Source organism: Suricata suricatta, chromosome 9 (genome assembly GCF_006229205.1).
Source record: "Suricata suricatta isolate VVHF042 chromosome 9, meerkat_22Aug2017_6uvM2_HiC, whole genome shotgun sequence".
Classification (NCBI taxonomy): Eukaryota; Metazoa; Chordata; class Mammalia; order Carnivora; family Herpestidae; genus Suricata; species Suricata suricatta.
In genome coordinates, this window is record NC_043708.1 from 85,079,862 (window position 1) to 85,101,455 (window position 21,594).

At 44.0% G+C, this 21,594-nt stretch overlaps 1 protein-coding gene across 4 annotated transcripts in view; it reads left to right on the top strand.

Annotated features, from left to right (window-relative positions):
• SQOR (sulfide quinone oxidoreductase) overlaps nucleotides 1–21,351 on the top strand; it is a 50,067-nt gene extending 28,716 nt beyond the window's left edge. For 3 of the 4 annotated variants that reach the window (XM_029950464.1, XM_029950462.1, XM_029950463.1), the window contains 7 exons: nucleotides 2,833–2,886; nucleotides 5,673–5,867; nucleotides 7,734–7,943; nucleotides 13,933–14,116; nucleotides 19,422–19,489; nucleotides 19,775–19,953; nucleotides 21,044–21,351. In XM_029950464.1, coding sequence (XP_029806324.1) covers nucleotides 2,833–2,886; nucleotides 5,673–5,867; nucleotides 7,734–7,943; nucleotides 13,933–14,116; nucleotides 19,422–19,489; nucleotides 19,775–19,953; nucleotides 21,044–21,101 — 948 coding nt within the window. In that variant the 3' untranslated portion in view covers nucleotides 21,102–21,351. Of the gene's footprint in view, nucleotides 1–2,832; nucleotides 2,887–5,672; nucleotides 5,868–7,733; nucleotides 7,944–13,932; nucleotides 14,117–19,421; nucleotides 19,490–19,732; nucleotides 19,954–21,043 lie in introns of those variants that run through there. The other variant, XM_029950465.1, reaches the window with a different exon arrangement.
• Nucleotides 21,352–21,594: the final 243 nt, after the last annotated feature.

Sequence of the window (21,594 nt, forward strand, 5' to 3'; positions counted from 1 at the left end):
GTAGACCGTTTAAAAGTGTATGACCAGTTTAGGGGAGAGGTAAGGATGAGATACAGGAGAATATATCTGGGTTGCAAGAAGGTGAGAAAGTAAGGGAGAAAGGAGAAAGGAAAATAAGGAGTAAAATTTAAAAGAATTGAGTAAAGAAAAAGGAAAAAGAGGTAATAATGACAAAGAAATAAGTACGAAACAAGTGAAGGAAAAAAATTTTTTATATTAAAAACAAATAACAGCAGCAGCTCCCCCTAGTGGATGGGCGTGGTTTGATGTGGTAGGTCTTGGAAGCTGTTCTCTGTTCTCAGAGGCTCCGCCCCTGCCTGAGGCGAAAGGAGCAGCAGGAGGTGAAGTGCGCACCTTCACAGACTAATTGCGGAGTCTCCACCTCCAGCCAGATCTCAATTGCAATGGAGGAAAGGAAAAAAAAAAAAAGCTGAGTCTCTCTTGGTTTCTGATAGCTGTTGCTCAAGGCGCTGTGCGTGCTGCTGGAAATGGGCTGGGAGCTCCGCAGTCTAAGCGCGTGCCCAGGCCTCCACCCGCCACCGGCTCCTTGTCGTGGGTCGCGTAGGTGTGGGCCCTATTTTTTCCTGTGGGTACCCGGGATTCACGCAGTCCATGCAGGGGGCGAGGTGCGTCGTGGAAATGCGGTCCATGGTCCCGTTCCCAAAACCAAGTTTGAATTGCTCGCCCCTGGCGCAGCCGCAGCCCAGGCCGCTTCTCGCCGGGAAGTGCGCTCCCCTGTCTCTTCCCTTTGTCTCTTGGGCTCCGCGCGCGCTTCTCCCACGTTGGGCTGGGGATCTTGTCTCCCCTGCCCGTCCCGGCCTGGCCTGTTTTCAGATCTCCCCTGTTCGCCCTCACTCACTCAGGTATCCTTGAGGTTCTATTCTTTCTGGAGTCCGTATTTTCTCCTTCCGCTCTCGCAGATGAGAGTATTATCCTTCTCGGTTCGATTAATGGGGTGGACCTGGCCTCAAATCTTGAATTCATTCAGAAGGCTGGAGGCTTTCTTTGTGTTCTCTGCTCTCTCAGGGTTTATTCTCCCTTGATGATTTTTTTTTTCATAATCTTAAACTTGTCTGTTACTAGTTCTTAAAAATAATCAATATTATGCTCTAATTAGACAGTCAGGGCACAAACAAACCAAAGGTTTTTCTTGTTGACAGTGTTCATGTTTTGCCTGTAGATCATCACCTCCTGCCCAGACCCCGTGTCCCATCTGACCTCACATTCCCTGAAGATCAAGATAGTCAGGTGGTTAATGGGCCTGGTTCACTTTCCTACAGAACAAGGAGTTTCAGGGCACAGTCCTCCATGAATAGACAAATCATACAGAGCAAGATGTGCATATTATCTGTCTGCTTTGAAAAATTATGCATTTCATAAACAACTGAAATCATCCATCCATCCATCCATCCATTCATCCATCCATCCATCCATCTATCTATCATCAAACATTATTGAGTTCCTCAGTTTAATTTAGTGGCTGTGCTAGATTCTAGGAATATAAAGAATAAGACCTAATCTTTATCTTCCCGGAGCAGTCAGTGTAGTGGGGGGGGGGGTCATTACTCTTGTATGACACCACCAGTGCTATAAAGCATCATGTACACTGTGCTCAGGGAGCTCCCAGAAGGGGCATCACTGGAAGGACTCACTGTAGAGGTGGCCTTGGAGCTGAGCCTCCTGGCTCCCAGGGCAAGACCTCTGCAGAGACTTACTGCCCGTGGCTCCCCAGCCTGAGCCGAGCACTCTCTGGTCATGGAGTTCTCTCCCTTTTGTTGTGATCTGCTCAGCTCGCTGCTCTGTTTCCCCATTTAGTACAAGATTGTGATAATTAATTACAATCCATTTCTCCTTTCCAGGCTCCTGACTTTCATTACACTCATTCTCCACCTCCAGTTTTCAGCGCGAGTCCTGTTTCTTTCTTTTTCTTTTTCTTAATGTTTATTTATTTATTTTGAGAGAGTGTGCATGAGCGAGGGAGGCGCAGAGAGAGAGGGAGAGAGAGTCCCATGCAGGCTCTGTGTTGTCAGCACAGAGCGGGAGGTGGGGCTCGATCTCACGAACCATAAGATCATGACCTGAGGTGAAATCACGAGTTGGATGCTTAACTGACTGAGCCACCCAGGTGCCCCTGCAAGTCCTGTTTCTTTATATCCTTTTTGCTTACACTTTTCTGGCCACAACTTGTCTTCCTTCTCATCTTAAACCCACATTTCCATCATGATAAACATGGATACTTTTGCCCTTGACGTGAGTAATCACAATATCCATATTTAAGGAGAAGACTTTTAGGTTCTAAATAGATCAGGTACATTATATCACAATGATTCACACATCATCATATCACATTATATATGGCCCTCAGAAGAGCAGTTTCTCACTTATACTGTTGATCCAATACATATGACAGGTCGGATTTGCTTGGAATTCACACGTTAGTCCATAGATTTTAAAGAAAGTCGATTGGCTTTTAAGATCAAGAAGGGATTCTCCCACTCCTCAGCATGAGAAAGTGTTAACACAAGCAGCATACAAATAATTGTGGCTTCTTTGTATTGTGCTCCACTGTGTAAAAATATAGGAGTCTCAAGCCCTGAGAGGGTGGTTATATAATACAGTACTTGTGAAACACTGAGGTGTGAGGTGTGAGGTGACAGAGAATGGCAGACACTACGGCAAACTGGGGTGTGCCTCCCTCCCTGTCCCCTGCCCTCACCTACAGCCTCCAGGCACACACATTAAAAAATGGAAACGTGGTGGCCACCCAGGGCTGGGGCTGAGGGCTGCCACCTCGGGCATCCTGGTCTGAAATATTATTGTTTTGTGTTGCAGATCTCCTACAAATATCTTATTATTGCTCTTGGAATCCAGCTGGACTATGAGAAGGTACTATTTTAAAATTTATTTATTTACTTTTGAAAGAGGGAGAACACAGGGGAGGGGCAGAAGGAGAGGGCGAGGGCGAGAGAGAGAGAGAGAGAGAGAGAGAGAGAGAGAGAGAGAGAGAATCCCAAGCAAGCTCTGCACTGACAGTGTGGATCCCAACACTGGTCTTGAACTCAAGAACTGTGAGATTATGACCTGAGCCATCAAGAGTCTGATGCTTAATGGACTGAGCCACCCAGGTGCCCTGAGAAGGTGCTATTTTAAACTACTTCTGTGTTACACTGGCCTACTTACGCTAAGATCAAATGCTGCATTTAGTTGCTTTGTATTTGTTTTGACAAGAAACAGTTCTAAGGGATTCTTTTTTTTCTTTTCTCAGCAGTCTTTTCATGGTTTTAAAAAGATCATCTGTAAGATTCTGTCAATGATAATGATCTATTTTAGCTTTAAGCTTTAATCGGAATTTAGCATGTCCATGTCCTAAGGGCAAGTCTTGCAAAACAGTGGGCTTTCCCACACTCCCAGGAGAACTACGTTGCTGTGTAGGACTGAGTTGCGTTTTCCTCTCCCAAGCTCCATGGAGTCCCTGCAGTGTGACGTCCTGCTCCCTGGCCTGCTCAGCCCCAGGGGGAGTCAAATCTCTCTTGCTGTGACTCTCCCTGCCTCTCTCTGCTCCTGAGTTCCCAGGGAAGCAACTTGAATTGAATGAGTCATAAACTGCCCTTTGTGACCAGCCTCCCTGAAAGGAACCTGCTTACCACTTTGCGGCACCTTTTCCCTTGACGACAGCTGTCTTCAAGCTAGAGAAAAGTAATGAGGGAGATACAAGATGAGCTGTGTGTTTCTCTCTTGGGTAGTGCGTTTTGCTTTGGGAACCAGGAAGTATGGAGGTCATGTGAGAAGAACCCTAGGCGGTGGTCAGGAGCCTCGGGGTCTGGTTCTGTAAGATTCTAGGTGGGTTTCCTCAGTTTCCTCATCTGTGTGATGCCTCAGAGACATGCAGTGATGAATATCCACTGTTAGCATGGGGTGAAACTTCAGAAACGTTACAATACAAGGTGATTTTATAATAATGATAATAATGATGATGATTGTTGAGACTGCTGGTATTACAACTACTTAAACTGCAGCAGGAGATATGATCCGAGAAATAGTTGCATTTTACACTGAGGAGGAGATCGTAGCCCTCTGTTTCCTGGGAAGCTGAGGGATGGGTGTGGAGTGGTAGTCCTCCGGTCTGGAGGGCTCTGGGAAGCGCATCTTGATGACTATTCTTTGACGGTTCTCTGTGCTTGCTGGAAGGACTGGTGCTTGAGTCTCAACTCAATCTGTCCTATCTCCTTGTCCTCTGTAAACCTCCTAACATTTAAGACCAGTGCCTATCATCTCCCCAGCAGGGATACACTAATGCTAATGGAGCACATAACGGGTGGCTGTTGTTTTCCTAAGCACGTTCCATGCATCATCTCATATTCTTCTGCCAATAACCCTCTGAAGCAGTTACTTTTAGCCCCATTTTACAGGTGAGGAACATAAACTTCTTGGTATATATTAGATCCACCCAGAGAGCCTGTTAAAACAGATTCCTGGGCTTGCCCCTGAGTTTCTGAATCAGTAGGTCTGGGTGGGGCCTGATAACTTGCATTTCTAGCAAGTTCCCAGGTACTGTGCTTTGAGACCCCACTGGCTTAGGCATATTAGGTAATTTACCCAGGGTTATAACACTTGTAAGTGGAAAAGCTGGGACTCAAGCCAGATCTGTGGGGTTCCCAAGTCCATGTTTTTAATTACCTGCCTTTACTGCCTTTGCCAAGAGTATGATTTGGTACAACCTTTGCTTGTTTTGGTTTTATTATTATTATTACTCTCATTATTTTAGTATAGTTTATTGTCAAATTAGCTTAGATGCAATAGTCAGTGCTCATTGCAACAAGTGCCCTCTTCAATGCCCATCACCCACTTCCCCCTTCCATACCCCCCATCAACCCTGTTTATTCTCTGTATTTCAGAATCTCTTATGGTTTGCCTCCCTCCTCTCTGTGACTATTTTCCCCCTTTCCTTTCCCCATGGTCTTCTGTTAAGTTTCTCAAGATCCACACATGAGTGAAAACATATGATATCTGTCTTTCTCTGACTGACTTATTTCACTCAGCATAATACCCTCCAGTTCCATCCACATTGTTGCAAATGACATGATTTCATTCTTTCTCATTGCCAAGTAGTATTCCATTGTAGATATAAACCACATCTTCTTTATTCATCGTCAGTTGATGGGCATTTAGGCACTTTCCATACTCTGGCTATTGTTGAAAGTGTGGTACAACCTTTGATAGTGGGTAGTTGAAGTTGGCGATTATTGACAATATGGCACTTGGTTCTGCCCGTTGTTCTTCTTCTTCCCAGGAAGGCAGATGGTTCTCCAAAAAGGAAGTATGATTGTGGTTTCTTGTCCTCACTATGACGGTGGGAAGAGATCCACCCAAATCATGGCTCCAAGGCCTGGGAAGCAGAGGGGTTCCCCAGGGCTGAGCCCATTCTGTGGTTTGACACTTGACTCCAGGCCCTGCAGCAATGGTCTTAGCAGATCCCTCACCCACCTACCTGCCTGTTCCAATGCGAGTGTGGATACTGGGGGCTAACAATTGGACTGAAATACTTGAGGGGTTATAGGAATGGCAGAGAACAAAGGCTCTAAACAAGAGCTTTTGGACTTTGGCCAAAAAATTGACATGCCTGTGAATTTGTGCTTTTGTTAAAAATAGTTTCTTGGTGTGCTTTCTTGCAGATTAAAGGCTTACCCGAAGGTTTTGAGCATCCCAAAATTGGGTCCAATTACTCAGTGAAGACAGTAGAGAAGACCTGGAAAGCTTTGCAGGACTTCAAGGAGGGCAATGCCATCTTCACCTTCCCAAATACCCCTGTGAAGTGTGCTGGGGCCCCCCAGAAGATCATGTATTTGTCAGAAGCCTATTTTAGGAAGGTATGCTTCCGCCAGGGACAGGGGCAAGGAGGACAGATGGTGCCAATCCAGTGATGCCATATTCCATTTTATCCATGTCACAGTACCTTTCTTATTTCTAAATTTTTATTATACATGTACAAAATTATATAACTGGAAGTTTGTAAACTAGAAAAAAGGAAGTTCCTGTAATCCAAGAACTCTAATATAGGTGCTGTTATCAATTTGACATGTCCTTCTATTTTTCCCTATGCTTTTTTTTTAACATGGTTACAATCATAACCATGCAAATTTAGATGTGCTCATTGTTATTAAATAGTCTTTGTAACATACTGTCTAATGTGTATGTAGAAATCTCCCGGGGAGACATGTTAGAGATTGTTTAAATATTTCCACAGAGTTGGACAATTGGTCATACATTGTTCTTACACATACAACATCTTCAATTACTCCTGCTTAAGGTCAAGGTTATGTATATTTTCTGTCTCTTTTTAAAAAGTTTTCTTTAATGTTTACTTTTTGAGTAACAAAGGATAAGCAGGGGGTAGGCAGAGAGAGAGGGAGACACAGAATCCAAAGTGGACTCCAGGCTCTGAGCTGTCAGCACAGAGCCTGATGTGGGGCTCGAACCCATGAGGCATGAGATCATGATTTGAGCTGAAGTTGGGACACTTAACCAATTGAGCCACCAAGGTGCAATAATTTCTGACTCTTAATAAACATTGAGAATACAGTAGGCAAATGCCAATTCTAAAGGCAAAAAATATATGCCTAGCATTTTAAACCTTCGTGGAGAGGGTATTGGGTGGGGACACGCCCAGCAGTCCTCAAACACTCCTGTCAGAGCCCGTGTCCACAGCTCCACGCCCGGCAGGAAGCTTCGGGAAGCTGTCCTCGCCCTCCTGCCCCGGTGTGAGATGTCACGTTGGGTTTACCACAGCGCAGTTTGACTTGAGGCCATGTCACGATTCAAAGCAGTGTGTGGTTCTGTAAAGGGACAGGGGAGAGTAGGGGAGGGACAGATGGGACTGAAGCCTTTCACACGCTTGGAACCTCGAACCTCACTGGGAAGCCTTCACCTGAGTGACGCAAACCTGTGCCAACACCCCCCCCCCCCCGCCAGCCCCCCGGGGAATTAAGCAACAGTTGGAGTCATTACTTCTATCTCTAAGAAAGGGCGTTCTGAGTCATGAGAATTCCTGGATGGCACAGGAATTTGGAGGTTCGCACCAACCTCACTTCTTTCAGATAGTGTGATCCAGGTGAGCACATCCTGAAAGGAGCTGAACAAAGGAAAAGGGGAGGAGACTAGGTGTTTCTTCCTGGAATTGTCTTTGCAAAAAAAAAAAAAAACTCTTCTCTTCTAAGTCTTGCTCAGCTGAGAGGAAATTTCTCTTTCAGGCGCCGCAAGATCTTAGGCATATGGGAGAATACTAGCCTCTGAAACGTATCAAGAATTCTAGTGAGTAGGAGCCAGTGGGAAAGGAACGGTGTTCACTGCTGTTCCTGCACACCTAGAGCAGTGCCTGGCCAACTCTAGGACCTCATTAAGTATTGACTGAGTGAATGAACAAATGAGTATATGAATAAACAGTTCAGCTCATCTTTCCCTGGACTTGACCTTCATCTCTGGCCTTCAAATAAACAGTGCCCTCTTAACCTGCCCCCCTACGTGACTCAGATATGCCCTTTTGCTGTGTCACTGGCAGAAAATAAGAAGGAGGGAGTGCCTGGGCTCACGCCTCGCCCCACCAGCGCAGAGTGATAGAGAAAGCTGGTGAGCTCTCCTCTGAGGGTTTTAATTCTTGTGTCACTTAAAAAAAAAAAAAAGAGTGGCTGAAATAATGCTTTGATGTTGGCTGTTTCTGTTCTTTCCTTTTTTCCCAGACAGGGAAGCGATCCAAGGCCAACATCATCTTCAACACTTCCCTTGGAGCAATTTTTGGGGTTAAGAAGTATGCTGCTGCCCTTCAGGAGATCATCCAGGAGCGGAACCTCACTGTTAACTACAAGCAAAACCTCATCGAAGTCCGAGCCGACAGACAAGAGGCTGTTTTCGAGAATCTGGACAAACCTGGAGAGACTCAAGTGATTTCAGTGAGTGGGGAGGTGAAGCTGTCAGCTACCCGGTGCCCTAGACGCCAGCGACTCTGTGGCTCCCTCCTCCCTGTTGCTGTCCTCATGCCGGGGAAGGCTGGTTACAGAGGTATTAGGGCAGTGGTAGGAGAGAAGGTGGACCAGGGTGGATGGGGAAGGCAAAGAGGTAAAAGGTGTATCCATGGGATCTGGGAAGGGTTTATCTACTGGTTTCAGGTGAATTTTTATCCTATATTCTATTTCCGCTTTTCTTCTACTGGGTCCCTTGAAGCAGCCAAAAATATTTGTTGATTTCAGGTCTGCCTAGAATTCATGGAGGATTTGCTGATTGTCTCAGTTTATGCTGTGTGAGAAACAGCCCTGCTTGTGGGTAGTTTACGGGTGACGGGTGACGGGGGTGTCTTTCCTCTGTGGAAGAGGTTGTCTTTAGACATCTTTCACTGGTGCACAAAAGGAAGCACTTTAAAACCCTTGAAAGGTGTTCTGGAGCCATACCCTAACTTGGGAAGGTTGAGTCTCTGTATGTGGGCTTGGATCCTGTGTGACTGTTTATTCTGTGTCGCGGGAATAGTACTTTTGTAGAGGCGGATGAGGATTGAGAACAAGATGTCAAGGCATCTGGAGAAGCATACATGGGAGAACCATTTGTCTGTATCACTCTGGCAAGAGCTGTTAGCAATGAGAAAATGGTACATAGTGACATTTTATTCATTCAGCAGTTTTAGAGGAGTGAAGGGCTCCATAGAAAAGGAATTTTGAAGTGAACCAACAATCCAAACATCAAAACTTCATGTTTTAGACTTTTTAGTGCGGACTTTTTCTAAATGGATTGCACACTTTTTTTTCCTTTCTTAAATGGTGTGTCTTGACTATCATTTAAGGTGTTACTGATGAGTCAAGGTCATAATTTTAAACTTTTAGTTGCAGATAATCTTAAACTTCGAGAAGCTGCAAAAAATGCAAACATTACAAAGAACACTATACTGTGTAGCCTTTACCTAGATTCATTTATTTTAGTTTTGCCCTATTGGCTTTATCATTTGATCTCTCTCTCTCTCTTTCCACATATAATGTAATATAATATGATGTGATGTGATACAATGTTCCTGAAGCATCTAACGGTGAGTTATACACATCATACGTCATGGCCAATTACCAAATTCTTTGCTGTAAGTCTCTTGAGAGAACCCTCCTCTCTTACATAACCATAGTACAGTTATCAGTTCAGTAAATTTAGCGTGCATCCAGTGTTTTAATCTACCATTTGTATTCCAGTTCTGTTGATTGACCCAATAGCGTGTATTGCACGCTTCTCCCTCCAGGGCAGAACCCAGTCAACAGACAGGTATTGCATGTACTTGTGATGTCTCTTGACCATCCTTTGGTCTGGCACATTTCCACAGCCTTTTCTGGTGGATATTTTGGAAGAATACAGCCCCCCCTCCCCACTTTTATTTTTTAATAGCATGTTCCTCGTTTTGGATTTGTTTATGTTTTCTTGTGACGAGTTTTAAGCTCTGCATTTTAAGTGTATTTACTCATTTTTGAGAGAGAGCACGTGGTGGGAGGGCAGAGAGAGAAGGGGACAGAGGATCTGAAGTGGGTTCTGTGCTGACAGAGAGCCTGATGCAGGGCTCAAATTCACAAACTGCAAGATCATGACCTGAGCCTAAACCAAGACTTGGATGCTTAACAGACTGAGCCACCCAGGTGCTCCTCAGGATCTACATTTGAGACTGAAATGCTGCTTAAAGGATGTCATGTCTTCCTAGTGATCACATTTGAGAGCACATGATGGTCACCTGCCCCTCATTGATATTTATTTTGATCACCAGTCAAAAGATGGTCCAATTTCTCCACTACACATTATTATTCTTTTTATCCTTTGCTACTAATAAGTCTGTGGGGAGACATTTTAAAACCAAGCAAACACCCTACTCCCTCCTCATTAGGTTTCCCACTGATTTACTGTTCTCTGATGATTTTTTTTAAATGTTTTTAATTTATTTTTGAGAGAGAGAGACAGCACAAGCAGGGGAGGGTCAGAGAGAGAGAGGGAGATACAGAATCTGAAGCAGGCTCCAGGCTCTGAGCTAGCTGTCAGCACAGAGCCCAACGCAGGGCTCAAACCCATGAACCGTGAGATCATGACCTGAGCCAAAGCTGGACACTCAACAGACTGAGCCACCCAGGTGCCCCTGATGATTTTTGTCTAGGCCAGTCTTTATTATGGTGGTTGCAAAATGATGATTTTTCCAATCAAGCATTCTCTACACTTTCGCAGTAGGCTGTTGGCATTCTGTCTGCAAAATCCCTCCTTTCTCTCAATTAATTAGAATTAGTTAGAGGTATAAACTCATGAAATCTTTTTTTTTTTTTTTTTTGCTTCTAGTAGTTTGTAATTCATTACTGTCCTTTTGGTGCTCAAATTGTCCCAGATTTGGCCAGTGGGAGCCCTTTCAAGAGGGCCATGTCCTTGTGACATGTTGTCATCATACTTTGAGCACTTTCTTGCTTTCTGGGGTCACAGGATGTCCCAGGCCCATCTAGTATCCACCTGCCCCAACTCAGGGTCATTATTTTGAATAGCCTTTATAAAGTTATACTCCGAGGGCTAGTTATCACCTTATAAAAGAGTCTCAAAGTACTCTGCTATTTGATTTTGTATGTGTCCTTTTTGTGGCTTTCCAGTTTTCTTCTTTCCTGGGTGTCAGGCAGTTGTGAGTGATGTTAGAAGATCCCTCCTGCCTCAGCTCTTTTAAGCTGCTGCTGTTAATTCTGTATTGGCTGGAAAATGAGAGAGCCAAAGTTGTTTGATTCTTTGTAAAGTAACAGTGAATGGGCTACAAGGGAGGGCCCACAACATACTTTTATGAGCAAACTATACGGGCTTGAGGGCATGAACTTCATTTTGTCATTTGGTCTTTTTTACTTTGATTCTCAGCTGCAGATAGAAACTTGGACACGTAAATGGTTATTGTTCTTCCAAAGGGTTTATAGAGAAAAGAGAGATTTGTGTCCCCTTTATATGATAGGATTTCAGGTCAGATTTCCTTTCCAGACCCAATTCCACTCTTAAAATATGAATTTCAAAAAGTCCACCAACAGGTGTGAAAGTAGTGGCTCTCAGCCCTGGCTGCACGTTGGAATCCCCTGGGAAGCTTTTAAATGTTCTGATGTCTGGGTCTAACCCCCAGGTTTTGATTAATTAGTTTGCAGGGTAGACTGATAACTGGGCATTTCAAAAGTTCCTCTAATAATTCTCATGTACAATGAGGATTAAGAACTCCTTATCCTTTAATTGTAAGGAATTAAAAGAAAGAAAGAAAAAGAAAGCCTATAGCCTAACCCCACACACTGTTCAATAGTCAACTGTGATGTACTTCTTTGTTATTGATATTGTTGTTGTGTTTATTTATTTTGAAAGAGAGAGAGAGTATGAGAGAGAGAGAGAGAGTATGAGAGCATGAGCAGGAGAGGAGCAGAGAGAAAGAGAGAGCAGATCCCAAACAGGCTCAGAGCAGAGCCTGACACGCGGCTCAAACTCATGAACTGTGAAATCATGACCTGAACTGAGATTAAGAGACACTTAGGGATGCCTGAGTGGCTCAGTTGGTTAAGTGTCAGACTTTGGCTTGGGTCACGATCTCATGAGTTCGAGCCCTGCGTTGGGCTCTGTGCTGACAGCTCAGAGCCTGGAACTTGCTTCGGACTCTATGTCTCCTTTTGTCTGTCCCTCCCCAGCTTGCACTCTGTCTCTTGCTCTGTCTCAAAAATAAATAAACATTAAAAAAAAAGAGAGAGAGAGAGATGCTTAACAGACTGAGCCACCCAGGCACCCCTGTAATGTATTTCTTTATAGATAAACAAATGGAAGTTGAAGTGACTTATCCATTTTCCATATAATAGTATTCTGTTTTTTATTGTAAATGAACCTGTTCCTTCAAGCCAGAGCTTCTAAGACTGTCCCCTACAGGTTTCCTGTGTCAGAATTGCTAAGAGGAGATTTTGTTCAAGTGCAGATTCCTGTGCCTCGCCCAGACCTGCTGGGTTGGGATCATGGGGTGGTGGGGCCCAGGAACCTGCATTTCCCACAGGTCTCCCAAATGCTGCTTATAAACATTAAAGTTTGAAAGCCACAACCCCGAATAGATTATTTACATTGGTGAAGGATTACCAAGTTATTTATCATACACAGTTTGTGGAAATAGTGGATAAAGAACAAGCTACAACTAAATGACAAGTTAATTTTTAGTAAATCTATAAAGCAGACCATAGTATATCTTTTGCAGGATATTAGTTTGAGTAAAACTTCATGCCTTTATGATGATTATATGGACATATTTAACTTCCTTCTAGGAAAGATGTGTGGAATTCATGTGTATCTGTGAAATTTAAGCACATTAATGCCAACAGGTAGATATGACTCTGGTAAGACCTAGGCCTCACCTAAAAAAAAGTGGTTCTACTTAACTAGAGAAAAACAGGCATCGCCTTAATAAGTTGATGACTGATGGCTGTTGACCGTTCCGCACATGACCCTGCAGACATGTGCTTAGCTTCCTCATTCATTAGCGCAGCCAACTTCAGGAACCCATGCTTTTGAAGAACTACCCAAGATCACTTTGCCGAGGAGCAGAGCCCATTGACAGCACTCTATTACTTTAAGGTTAATTAAGCTTATAATTGTGTGAGAGGGAAATAAATACAAGTCGTCTCCTTTCCCCCCTCTGCCGTCACAGACCGCCCAGCCCTGACAAGGGCGTGGACCTCCTTGCAGAAACCAGGGGCTGTGGGCTATCACAAGTGGGGATTGTCTTAAGATGCTAAAGTTTTCACCTTAATGAAATGCTTTGGAGCCCTTAAATCAGTTTGAAATTGCTGGATGGAGTTTAAAACAATAATAAAAAGAGTAGAAAGGATAAGCCACAAAAATATTACATAAGCAAATAAGTATTACATAAACAAACAAAAAATTAAATGAGCCATCCAAATTGATCAGGGTGGGTTAGTGCACTGTTACCAAGGGTAACACTGATCTAGGTTTTCTGGGAAAAACACGCAAACAGACAAACCATCCTGCCCACTTACACTGCTCAGTAAACCTGTTACTGAGGCAGATCGCTCTCTCTTCCAAAATGCTAGCCAATATTTGCACCACGCTTTATGTCATCTTTTTTTTATTAAAATTTTTTTAATGTTTATTTTTTACTTTTTAGAGAGAGAGAGAGACAGATAGAACATGAGGAGAGCCGGGCAGAGAGAGAGGGAGACACAGTATCTGAAGCAGGCGCCAGGTTCCAAGCTGTCAGCACAGAGCCCAATGTAGGGCTCTAACCCACAAACTGGAGATCATGACCTGAGCTAAAGTCGGACGCTTAACTTGACTGAGCCACCCAGGCGCCCCCTTTTGTGTCATCTTAAGTTGGTGTTCTGATGGTTTCCTTTATATATTTTGAGAGTTGACCCATGTCAAACATGGTGCTCACTTAACCAGCCCTGAACATGACCTTTGTGGGGGTTTCAGTGACTCTGAAACTGAAAGAAAGAAAGAAAACGGAAGTACCAGACTTTACAAGTAGTCAGCTGAAGGTCAGGGAGAGGGCAATAGAGAAACACCACTTCCTTTGTTTTAGTAATAATAGAGACATCAGTGTCTGTGGGTTCTTTCAGAATGTTAGTGAGGTTCATTCCAGCGTTTCTGATTCCCCCTGTGCCTCTGGCCAGACGGATGCTGTCGGCTCTGTGTGGGGAGGGGAGGCAACATCAATGAGGCAGTGGTTAGTTGTTTTACCACCACGCTGCGGGAAGCATGGAGACCCTCGGAGAGGCTGGGGATTGGTACAGCCGCGGAGAGGGTGTGGGCTGGTACAGTGCAGTGTGCCATGCAGCCGCAGTGCCGGGTATGGGTGAGGGAGATCAGGGGACAGCTGTGGGCCTGTGGAAACACTGCAATAAACACGGAGTTGGATACTGTCCTTTTTTGTAGTATGAAATGCTTCATGTGACCCCACCAATGAGCCCGCCAGATGTCCTCAAGACCAGCCCTGTGGCTGATGCTGCTGGTTGGGTGGATGTGGATAAAGAAACTCTGCAGCACAAGAAATACCCAAATGTGTTTGGGATTGGGGACTGCACTAACCTTCCCACGTCAAAGACCGCTGCTGCCGTCGGTAAGATAGTGAATGGGTCATGTTCCTACTCTCTCAGAACGATGCCACCGCAAGTCACCGTCATAACCAAATCCAAAGCCTGGCACAAACAGCATTCCATTAATAACGAAACTTTTGTGGCCTAAAAATGACTTCAACGTCCCTGACACAGAGGCAAGCTGTCGATGAACTTGGTGTCCAGTAAAGAAGAAAGAGTAGAATCACCTCACCTGCCGTTCGTAGGTCAGAGTGGTTGTTTACAGGGTGGGGGGTGTTAGAGACAGGGTGCCACCCCTCCCGCTCTCGGCAGTTCTGCTACTTCTCCTGCTGCCGTACTCATACCGTTGGCCTTTTGTTCTGCCCATGACACTAGGCAGGTTGGTTATTTTTCTTCTGCTTGAAACACCGTAAAGCCAGGGAAGCATTTGTTTCCACAGAAAACACATGCAAGTCAATGAAAGCTTGCAGACCAGAAAATTGTTCTGTTAGGACAAATACCGTGGAGCATGCCCTGATTGGTACACGATTAAGGCCTCAGCCTGGAAAACGAAATTCTTTACCTCCATGTTCTGCATGAGCAGTGATGAGGAGGATTGCCCTGTGGACGCTGTGCTCTGTAGAGAGACACTGTCTTCTCCAGATGCCGTCAGGCACAGACCTACCTGCCCGTGGGGATCATACTGTTTTGTGCGAATTGTGTTCCCGCGGAACATGTTATATTTCAACCTATTTCCTTTCTAGGAAACCCACTGAATGTCTTTTTCATTATTAATCATAATTTCCCCCCAATTTTTTAGTTTAAAAATCTCAAGCCTATGAGAAGTTTGAAAGAAAGCTCAATGAATATCCACAGGACCTTCAGATTTTAACCAATTATTATCTTGTGTAGCATTTGCTTTATTACTCTATGTCCATTTTTTGCTGAGTCATTTGAAAGTTAAGTTTTGACATAATAATACTCATCCTCAAATACTTCAATCTGCATCTCTTAAGAAAAAGGACTTTCTCCTCGATATCCACAAAATCATTATCATGTCCAAGGAACTGAACACTGTATTATCTGATATGTAATCATCTCATATACAGTCCAGTTCAGATTTCTCCAGTTTTCCTTAAAATAGCCTTTAATATCTCCACCCCTACCCTCCCTTCAATCCATGAGCCAGTTAAGGGTCATACACTCTGGATGTCATGTCTTTTTGGTTTCCTTTCATCTGGAACAGGCCCTCTTACATTTTTAAAGTTTACTTTTTAAATTTATTTTGAGAGAGAGAGAGAAAGCGAGCAGGGGAAGGGCAGAGAGAGAGAGAGAGAGAGAGAGAGGGAGGGAGAGAAACTAATTCGAAGCAGCCTCTATGCTGTCAGAGCCTGATGTGGGGCTTGAACCCATTACCTGTGGGATCACGACCTGAGCCAAAATCAAGAATCAGACACTTTACTGACTGAGCCACCAGGTGCCCCTGTCTGGTGGTTCCCTTTCTTTCTTCCTTCCTTCCTTCCTTCCTTGCTTCCTTCCTTTCTTCCTTCCAGAGAGAGAGAAACAGAGCATGTGTAAGGGAGGGGCAGAGAGTGGGGGAGACACAGAATCCGAAGCAGGCTCCAGGCTCTGAGCTGTCAGCACAGAGCCTGACGTGGGGTTTGAACCTATAGACCACGAGATCATGACCTGAGCTGAAGTCAGATGGTTAACTGACTGAGCCACCCAGGCGCCCCTGGTGGTTTTCTTAAAATCAGATTCAGGTTATCCATTTGGCAAGACCCTTCATAAGTGAGGCTGTGTGCCTCCCACTGCATCACCTTGGGAGCCTCTTGTTAGCTTGTCTTGTCCTTGGTGAAGCTGGATTTCCTCACTGGGTGAAGTAGGGGCCGTTGGTTCTCTCCACAGTAAAGGTGTTTTCTATCTTTGTGACATATAGGTAGACTGTGAGACAGTGCTTTGAATTTGCTTTTCTGTTAATGTAAGCCTGAATTTATGTGTTGAAAACACCTGTGGGGCCCCTGGGTGGCTCAATCAGTTAAGTGTCCAACTTCAGCTCAGGTCATCATCTTATAGTTCATGAGTTCAAGCCCTACGTTGGGCTATATGCCTACAGCTCAGAGCCAGGAGCCTGCTTCAGATTCTGTCTCCCTCTCTGCCCCTCCCCCGCTCATTCTCTCTCTCTCTCTCTCTCTCTCTCTCTCTCTCTCTCTCTCCCCCCCTCTCCCCCCCCCTCAAAAATAAATAAATATTTTAAAAAATGTCTTAAAAGAAAATACCTGTGGATGCATGTGAGGCCGAGATTACCCAGTCTGTGCCCTACTTCAGACACGCCCTTCACCGTTCTGAATGGACAGTATTAAATAGGACTAAACAAAGGTTGTAAGTGGAAGCTCTCGCTCCCCTGCCCTGTTTTGCATCTATCTGCTCTGCTGCTACGTTCCCCCGACCATGTAGACAGCATCCCTGTTGTTTGTACATCTGTTATTTTCCAGTCTGTATTCTGTTGCATGGTTGCTCCAGAATTTATTTAATGAGTCTACTCTTAATTTGTATTTACGTTGTTTCTAATCTATTTGTATTTCAGACAGTGCTGTAGTGACTGCTTTTTTTTTAATATGTCATTTCACATTTTAGCGAGCGAATAACAAAAGTCCCAGTGTTTCCCAAGTGGATCTACATTTTCCACTGGTTTCCCTTCCCCGGAGCCTCTGACTATCCCTAGTGATGCTTTCACCTGTTCCACTAACCCATCCTTCACTTGACGTGCTGCCCAGTCAGGTGTTAGCCCTCATCCCAGACCACTATGCTGTGGGTGAGACCCATCTTGCCACATGGAATCTAGCTTCTTGTGGCTCATGCCTCTTCTTCTGCCCCAAGATTCTCCCCTAATTACCCACAGCACAGCCAAGACCGGGATGTGGCATTTAATGGAAGTTAACAGAAGGTTTGGGCATAGCAGAAGGGAATTATAATACAGGAGACAAATGCACAACAATTCACATATACTTTCATCCACCCGCACCTGGACAGTGTGCCTGCTTCCTGCGTCCCACCCTCTGGGCAGGTGGTACCCAATGGCCATCTTTTCTCCTCTCCTGTTGATCTTGATGCCCTGCTTCAGGGGCCTCTTTGGGCCCTCCGTTAGGATTCCAAACTCTATATGGCCCTCCAAGTGGGACAAAGTTTTCCACAAGGGAGATAGGATCTTTAGAGATGTTAAGACAATGAAGACAGCCAGTTAATATTTAAAAAATTTTTTAAATGTTTTATTTATTCTTGAGAGAGACAGAGAGAGACAGAGCACAAGTGGGGGAGGGACAGAGTGAGAGAGGGATACAGAATCTGAAGCAGGTTCCAGGCTCCAAGCTGTCAGCATAGAGCCTGACTCAGGGCTCGAACCCACGAGCTGTGAGATCATGACCTGAGCCAAAGTCAGATGCTTTACCGACCTAGCCACCCAGGTGCCCCTTTAAAAATTTTTAAAAAATATTTTATTTATTCTTGAGGGAGGGAGAGAGAGAGAGAGAGAGAGAGAGAGAGAGAGAGTGCGAGCGAGCATGAGCAGGGGAGGGGCAGAGTGAGAGAGGGAATCTGAAGCAGGCCAGTTAATATTTTTGAAGCAGAGTCATTTACTCCTCATTTTTTTTTTTGAAACCCCTCATTCCAGAAAAACTTTTATTGTTCTTTTGATTTGGGCATCAGCAAACTACACTCTGTGGGTCAAATGCAACTTGCTGCCTGTTTTTATACAACTGGCTAGGAATGATTTCTGCTGGTTAATATTTATAATCAATTTGATCATAGGCAGCATTGAGTTTCAGAGAAAAAGAATTTCATTCTTCTTATTAGTAGAGCTATATTCCAAAAAATTATTATTATATTTTGGGTTTTCTTAATAATTTTTTTCTCTCTTGTTACTTAATATCTTTGATATTTGCCTCTTAGCCCACAAGGTGTAAAATTTTCCCTTACAGAAAAACCTTGTTGATTTTGGGGATTTTAAAACAACTGCTTTAATGAGTATTTTACAGTATAAATCTAATCCATCTTTCCTTAAAAGTAAATCCAGTTTTCTATCTTGAGAGACTCAAAGTGCTTGTATTTTTAAAAGGGCAATGTTAATTATTCAAAATTGAGACAGACTAGTATTAGATGATATTAAGGAATTATTGCTAATAATTCAGGTACAAAATTGCTATTGTGTTTGATATTTAAAAAGCTCCTCATATATCAGAGATATGCACAGAAATATTTCTGGGTGATTTGTTGAGATGTTTGTTCTGAAAATACTCCAGAAAATAAAAGTGGCATCTATAATGGGATAGATGAAATAAGAAAGATAAGAATTTGAATATTTTCACAATAAAAACAGCACTTCCCACTCTTACTGTCAAAAAAAAAAAAAAACCATCCGTCTACCTGTCCGTATGTCTCCATCTGGTCCCGCCTCGGCCAGGGCACTCCGGTACACAGGAACCCTCACTGTGTTGCCTAAATGGATACACCTGGGGTAGTCTAGGCTGTCTGAACAAGGACGAAGGGACATCTGAAAGTCTAGGGGATTCTAGACACACAGACCAAGTTGACAGCTACTGATCCCTAGGAGTAAGGGGTCTGGGATTGGGGTAGGGCCACCCTTCCAGTTTTCTAGTTTGGAGAGATCTGGCTCTTGAGTTTCAAACTTGTGGAGGCATCTGTCTGGGCCTTTGATGAATTGAAGAATGCCTCCTGTTAGCAAGAACTACAAGTGGTAAGATGAATCATGTCCTAAGTAAAATCTAGAGGGATGGGGTGCCTGGGTGCCCAGTCAGTTAAGCATCCGGCTCAGGTCATGATATCATGGTCGTGAGTTCAAGCCCCAGGCTGGGCTCTGCACTGACAGTGTGGAGCCTGCTTGGGATTCTCTCTCTTACTCTCTCTCTCTCTCTCTCTCTCTCTCTCTCTCTCAAAAATAAATAAATAAACTTAAAAAAAGTTAAATATAATAAAACAATTTTAAAAATCTAGAGGGGGGTACCTGGGTGGATGGCTGAGTTGGTTAAGCGTCTGACTTTGGCTCAGGTCATGATCTCCCAGTCCATGGGTTCGAGTTCCGCATTGGGCTCTTTGCTGACAGTTCAGAGCCTGGAGCCTGCTTCAGATTCTGTGTCTCCCTCTCTCTCTACCCCTCCCCTGCTTACTCTCCATCTCTCTCTCTCAAAATAAAATAAAGACATAAAGAAATTTTTAAAAAGTCTAGAGGGATAGGGAATGGAGGCTTCTTAATTTGTTTGCATTTATTTGCAAATTAGTTTTTTGGGAAACCTAGATGCTTCTACTTTTCTGACTTTTCCATTTCTCTTATAGCTGCCCAGTCAGGAGTACTTGACAGAACAATTTCTCTGATTATGAAGAATCAAACACCTACAAAGAAGGTTGGTATGCCTTGTTGGAATTGTAGTCTCAGTGATAATCTCTTATTCTGCGAGAAAGCAGTGTTTTCCCACAATTCTGCCACTTCCTTAATGGGTTTCTCTAGTGTAGGCACCTTCATTTTTGCCTTCAGTATATTTTTGTCCTATAATTTCCAGTTTTCCACTGTACGAAAATATACCATAAAATTAAATTGTAATTACTTTTGAGTAAATAATAAATTCTGAAGTATTATGTAATGCCAGATGAAGAGCCACTTTCCAACTCAGTCTCACGTGCGTATTTAGTATGACGGCTACACCTCGTGTCCCCTGGTGACTGGCTACAACCGGGTCATTCTTGCGGAGTTTGACTACAATGCTCAGCCGCTGGAAACCTTCCCCTTTGATCAGAGCAAAGAACGACTTTCCATGTACCTCATGAAGGCTGACCTGATGCCTTTCCTGTATTGGAACGTGATGCTAAGGTAAGGTCGCCGCCTAGGGCAGAGACGTGTGCTGCCTGGTGGTCTCAATGAAGCCCTTCAGCTACAGGGGACATTATGACCCAAGGCAGAAATGGCATCCGGGATCCGCTTGGCTATGCTGTTTCTTAGGGATCTGCAATGGTGGCCTATGAAGGATCTCAATCCTTAGCTGTGTTCTCTTGCTGCTGGATCAATAGTAATAGTAATAATAACAATAGTAAATCACTGTCACATGTCAAGTACTTATTCATCTGCCACCTTTCATTTTTATTGTGTTCTAGGAAAAATACACCATAGTGATTAAGAGCAAGAGCTTTGGGGTCAGACCTGTGCCTGAGTCCTGCTTCTGCCATTGCCTAGCTGTGTGTCCTAGGACAGGTGGCTTAACTACTCCTATCTGTATGATGAAATTAACATTGCCTACCTCACAGGATGAAGATTAGTGAGATGGCATATAAAAAACTACATAGTAGGCATTCAATGAGTAAAGAGAGTAATAAAAACTAAGATTCTCTTGGTCCAAAAAATGACAATCTGATTTCACTTATCCAAAACCTTACGGGATGGTTAAATCAGGGTATGTACACGAGTGATTTTGTCTTAGAGGGGACATTTGGCAGTATCAGGAGACATGTTTGATTGTCACAACTGGGGGGATGCTTGTGACCCTCTAGTGAGTAGAAGCTAGAGATGCTGCTAACCCTCTTAAAATGCACAGGTCAGTCCCACAACAAAGAAATGTCTGTCCAAATTGTTAATGGGGCCATGACTGAGAAACCCTGTCATATACTTAATTTACAAGCAAATTAGAGTAGAAAGGATTTGTTTGCACATAGCAGAGGCTTCATACAGGTTTGCTGAATTGAGTCTGCATGTCCAGGTTCACACAGCAAATCAGTGTCAAAGCCAGGATCCAAAGTACATTGTCCCCTCCTGGTCATGGGATCTTTCCACCTCACTAGACAAGTCTTGCTTTTTGTGCTGAGAAGTGTCCTCTGTGAGTAATTTGGCTTCCATTTCAACATCCTGCTGCTGAAGTCACCCCCGTATTTTCTGATGCAAATTCTCTTCTCTGTGTCATTTCTTGCAGGGGTTACTGGGGAGGACCAGCCATTCTGCGGAAGTTGTTTCATCTGGGTATGAGTTAAGGATGGCTCAACCCTTGCTCTCCTTGGATGGCTTCTGAACCCAAATCACAGTCGTTGATTGACCAAGAACTTCAAACCTAACCCTGTGCAGAGAGTTTACTGCTGGATAATGGTGACCAAATGCCCCCCTTTTTGGTGCCTCTGGACAGCCACCATCCGGGTCTGCCCAGGATGAATTTGATTCTTTGGAAATACTCAAATGAAAGATGAGATTTCTATTTTTTAAATAAAAGCTTGCTGTTGATTGACATTCTATGGGACAATTTTATCTTGACTGGTAGAATGAAAAGTTACAGCAGTTGGGAGCAAAAGTTGCTGGTGGGAGCTTATCTGTTACCCACTGTGAGTGTTCCACTGATAGCTGATGCATTGTCACCAGACCCTGTTTGGATTCACAGAAAAGCCACTCCAGGGAGAATAATATTTCAAATGGTGTGTGTGACAGCTCTGAACATGTGATGCTTAGAATTCCTCAGCAGGGGCGCAGTGGCTG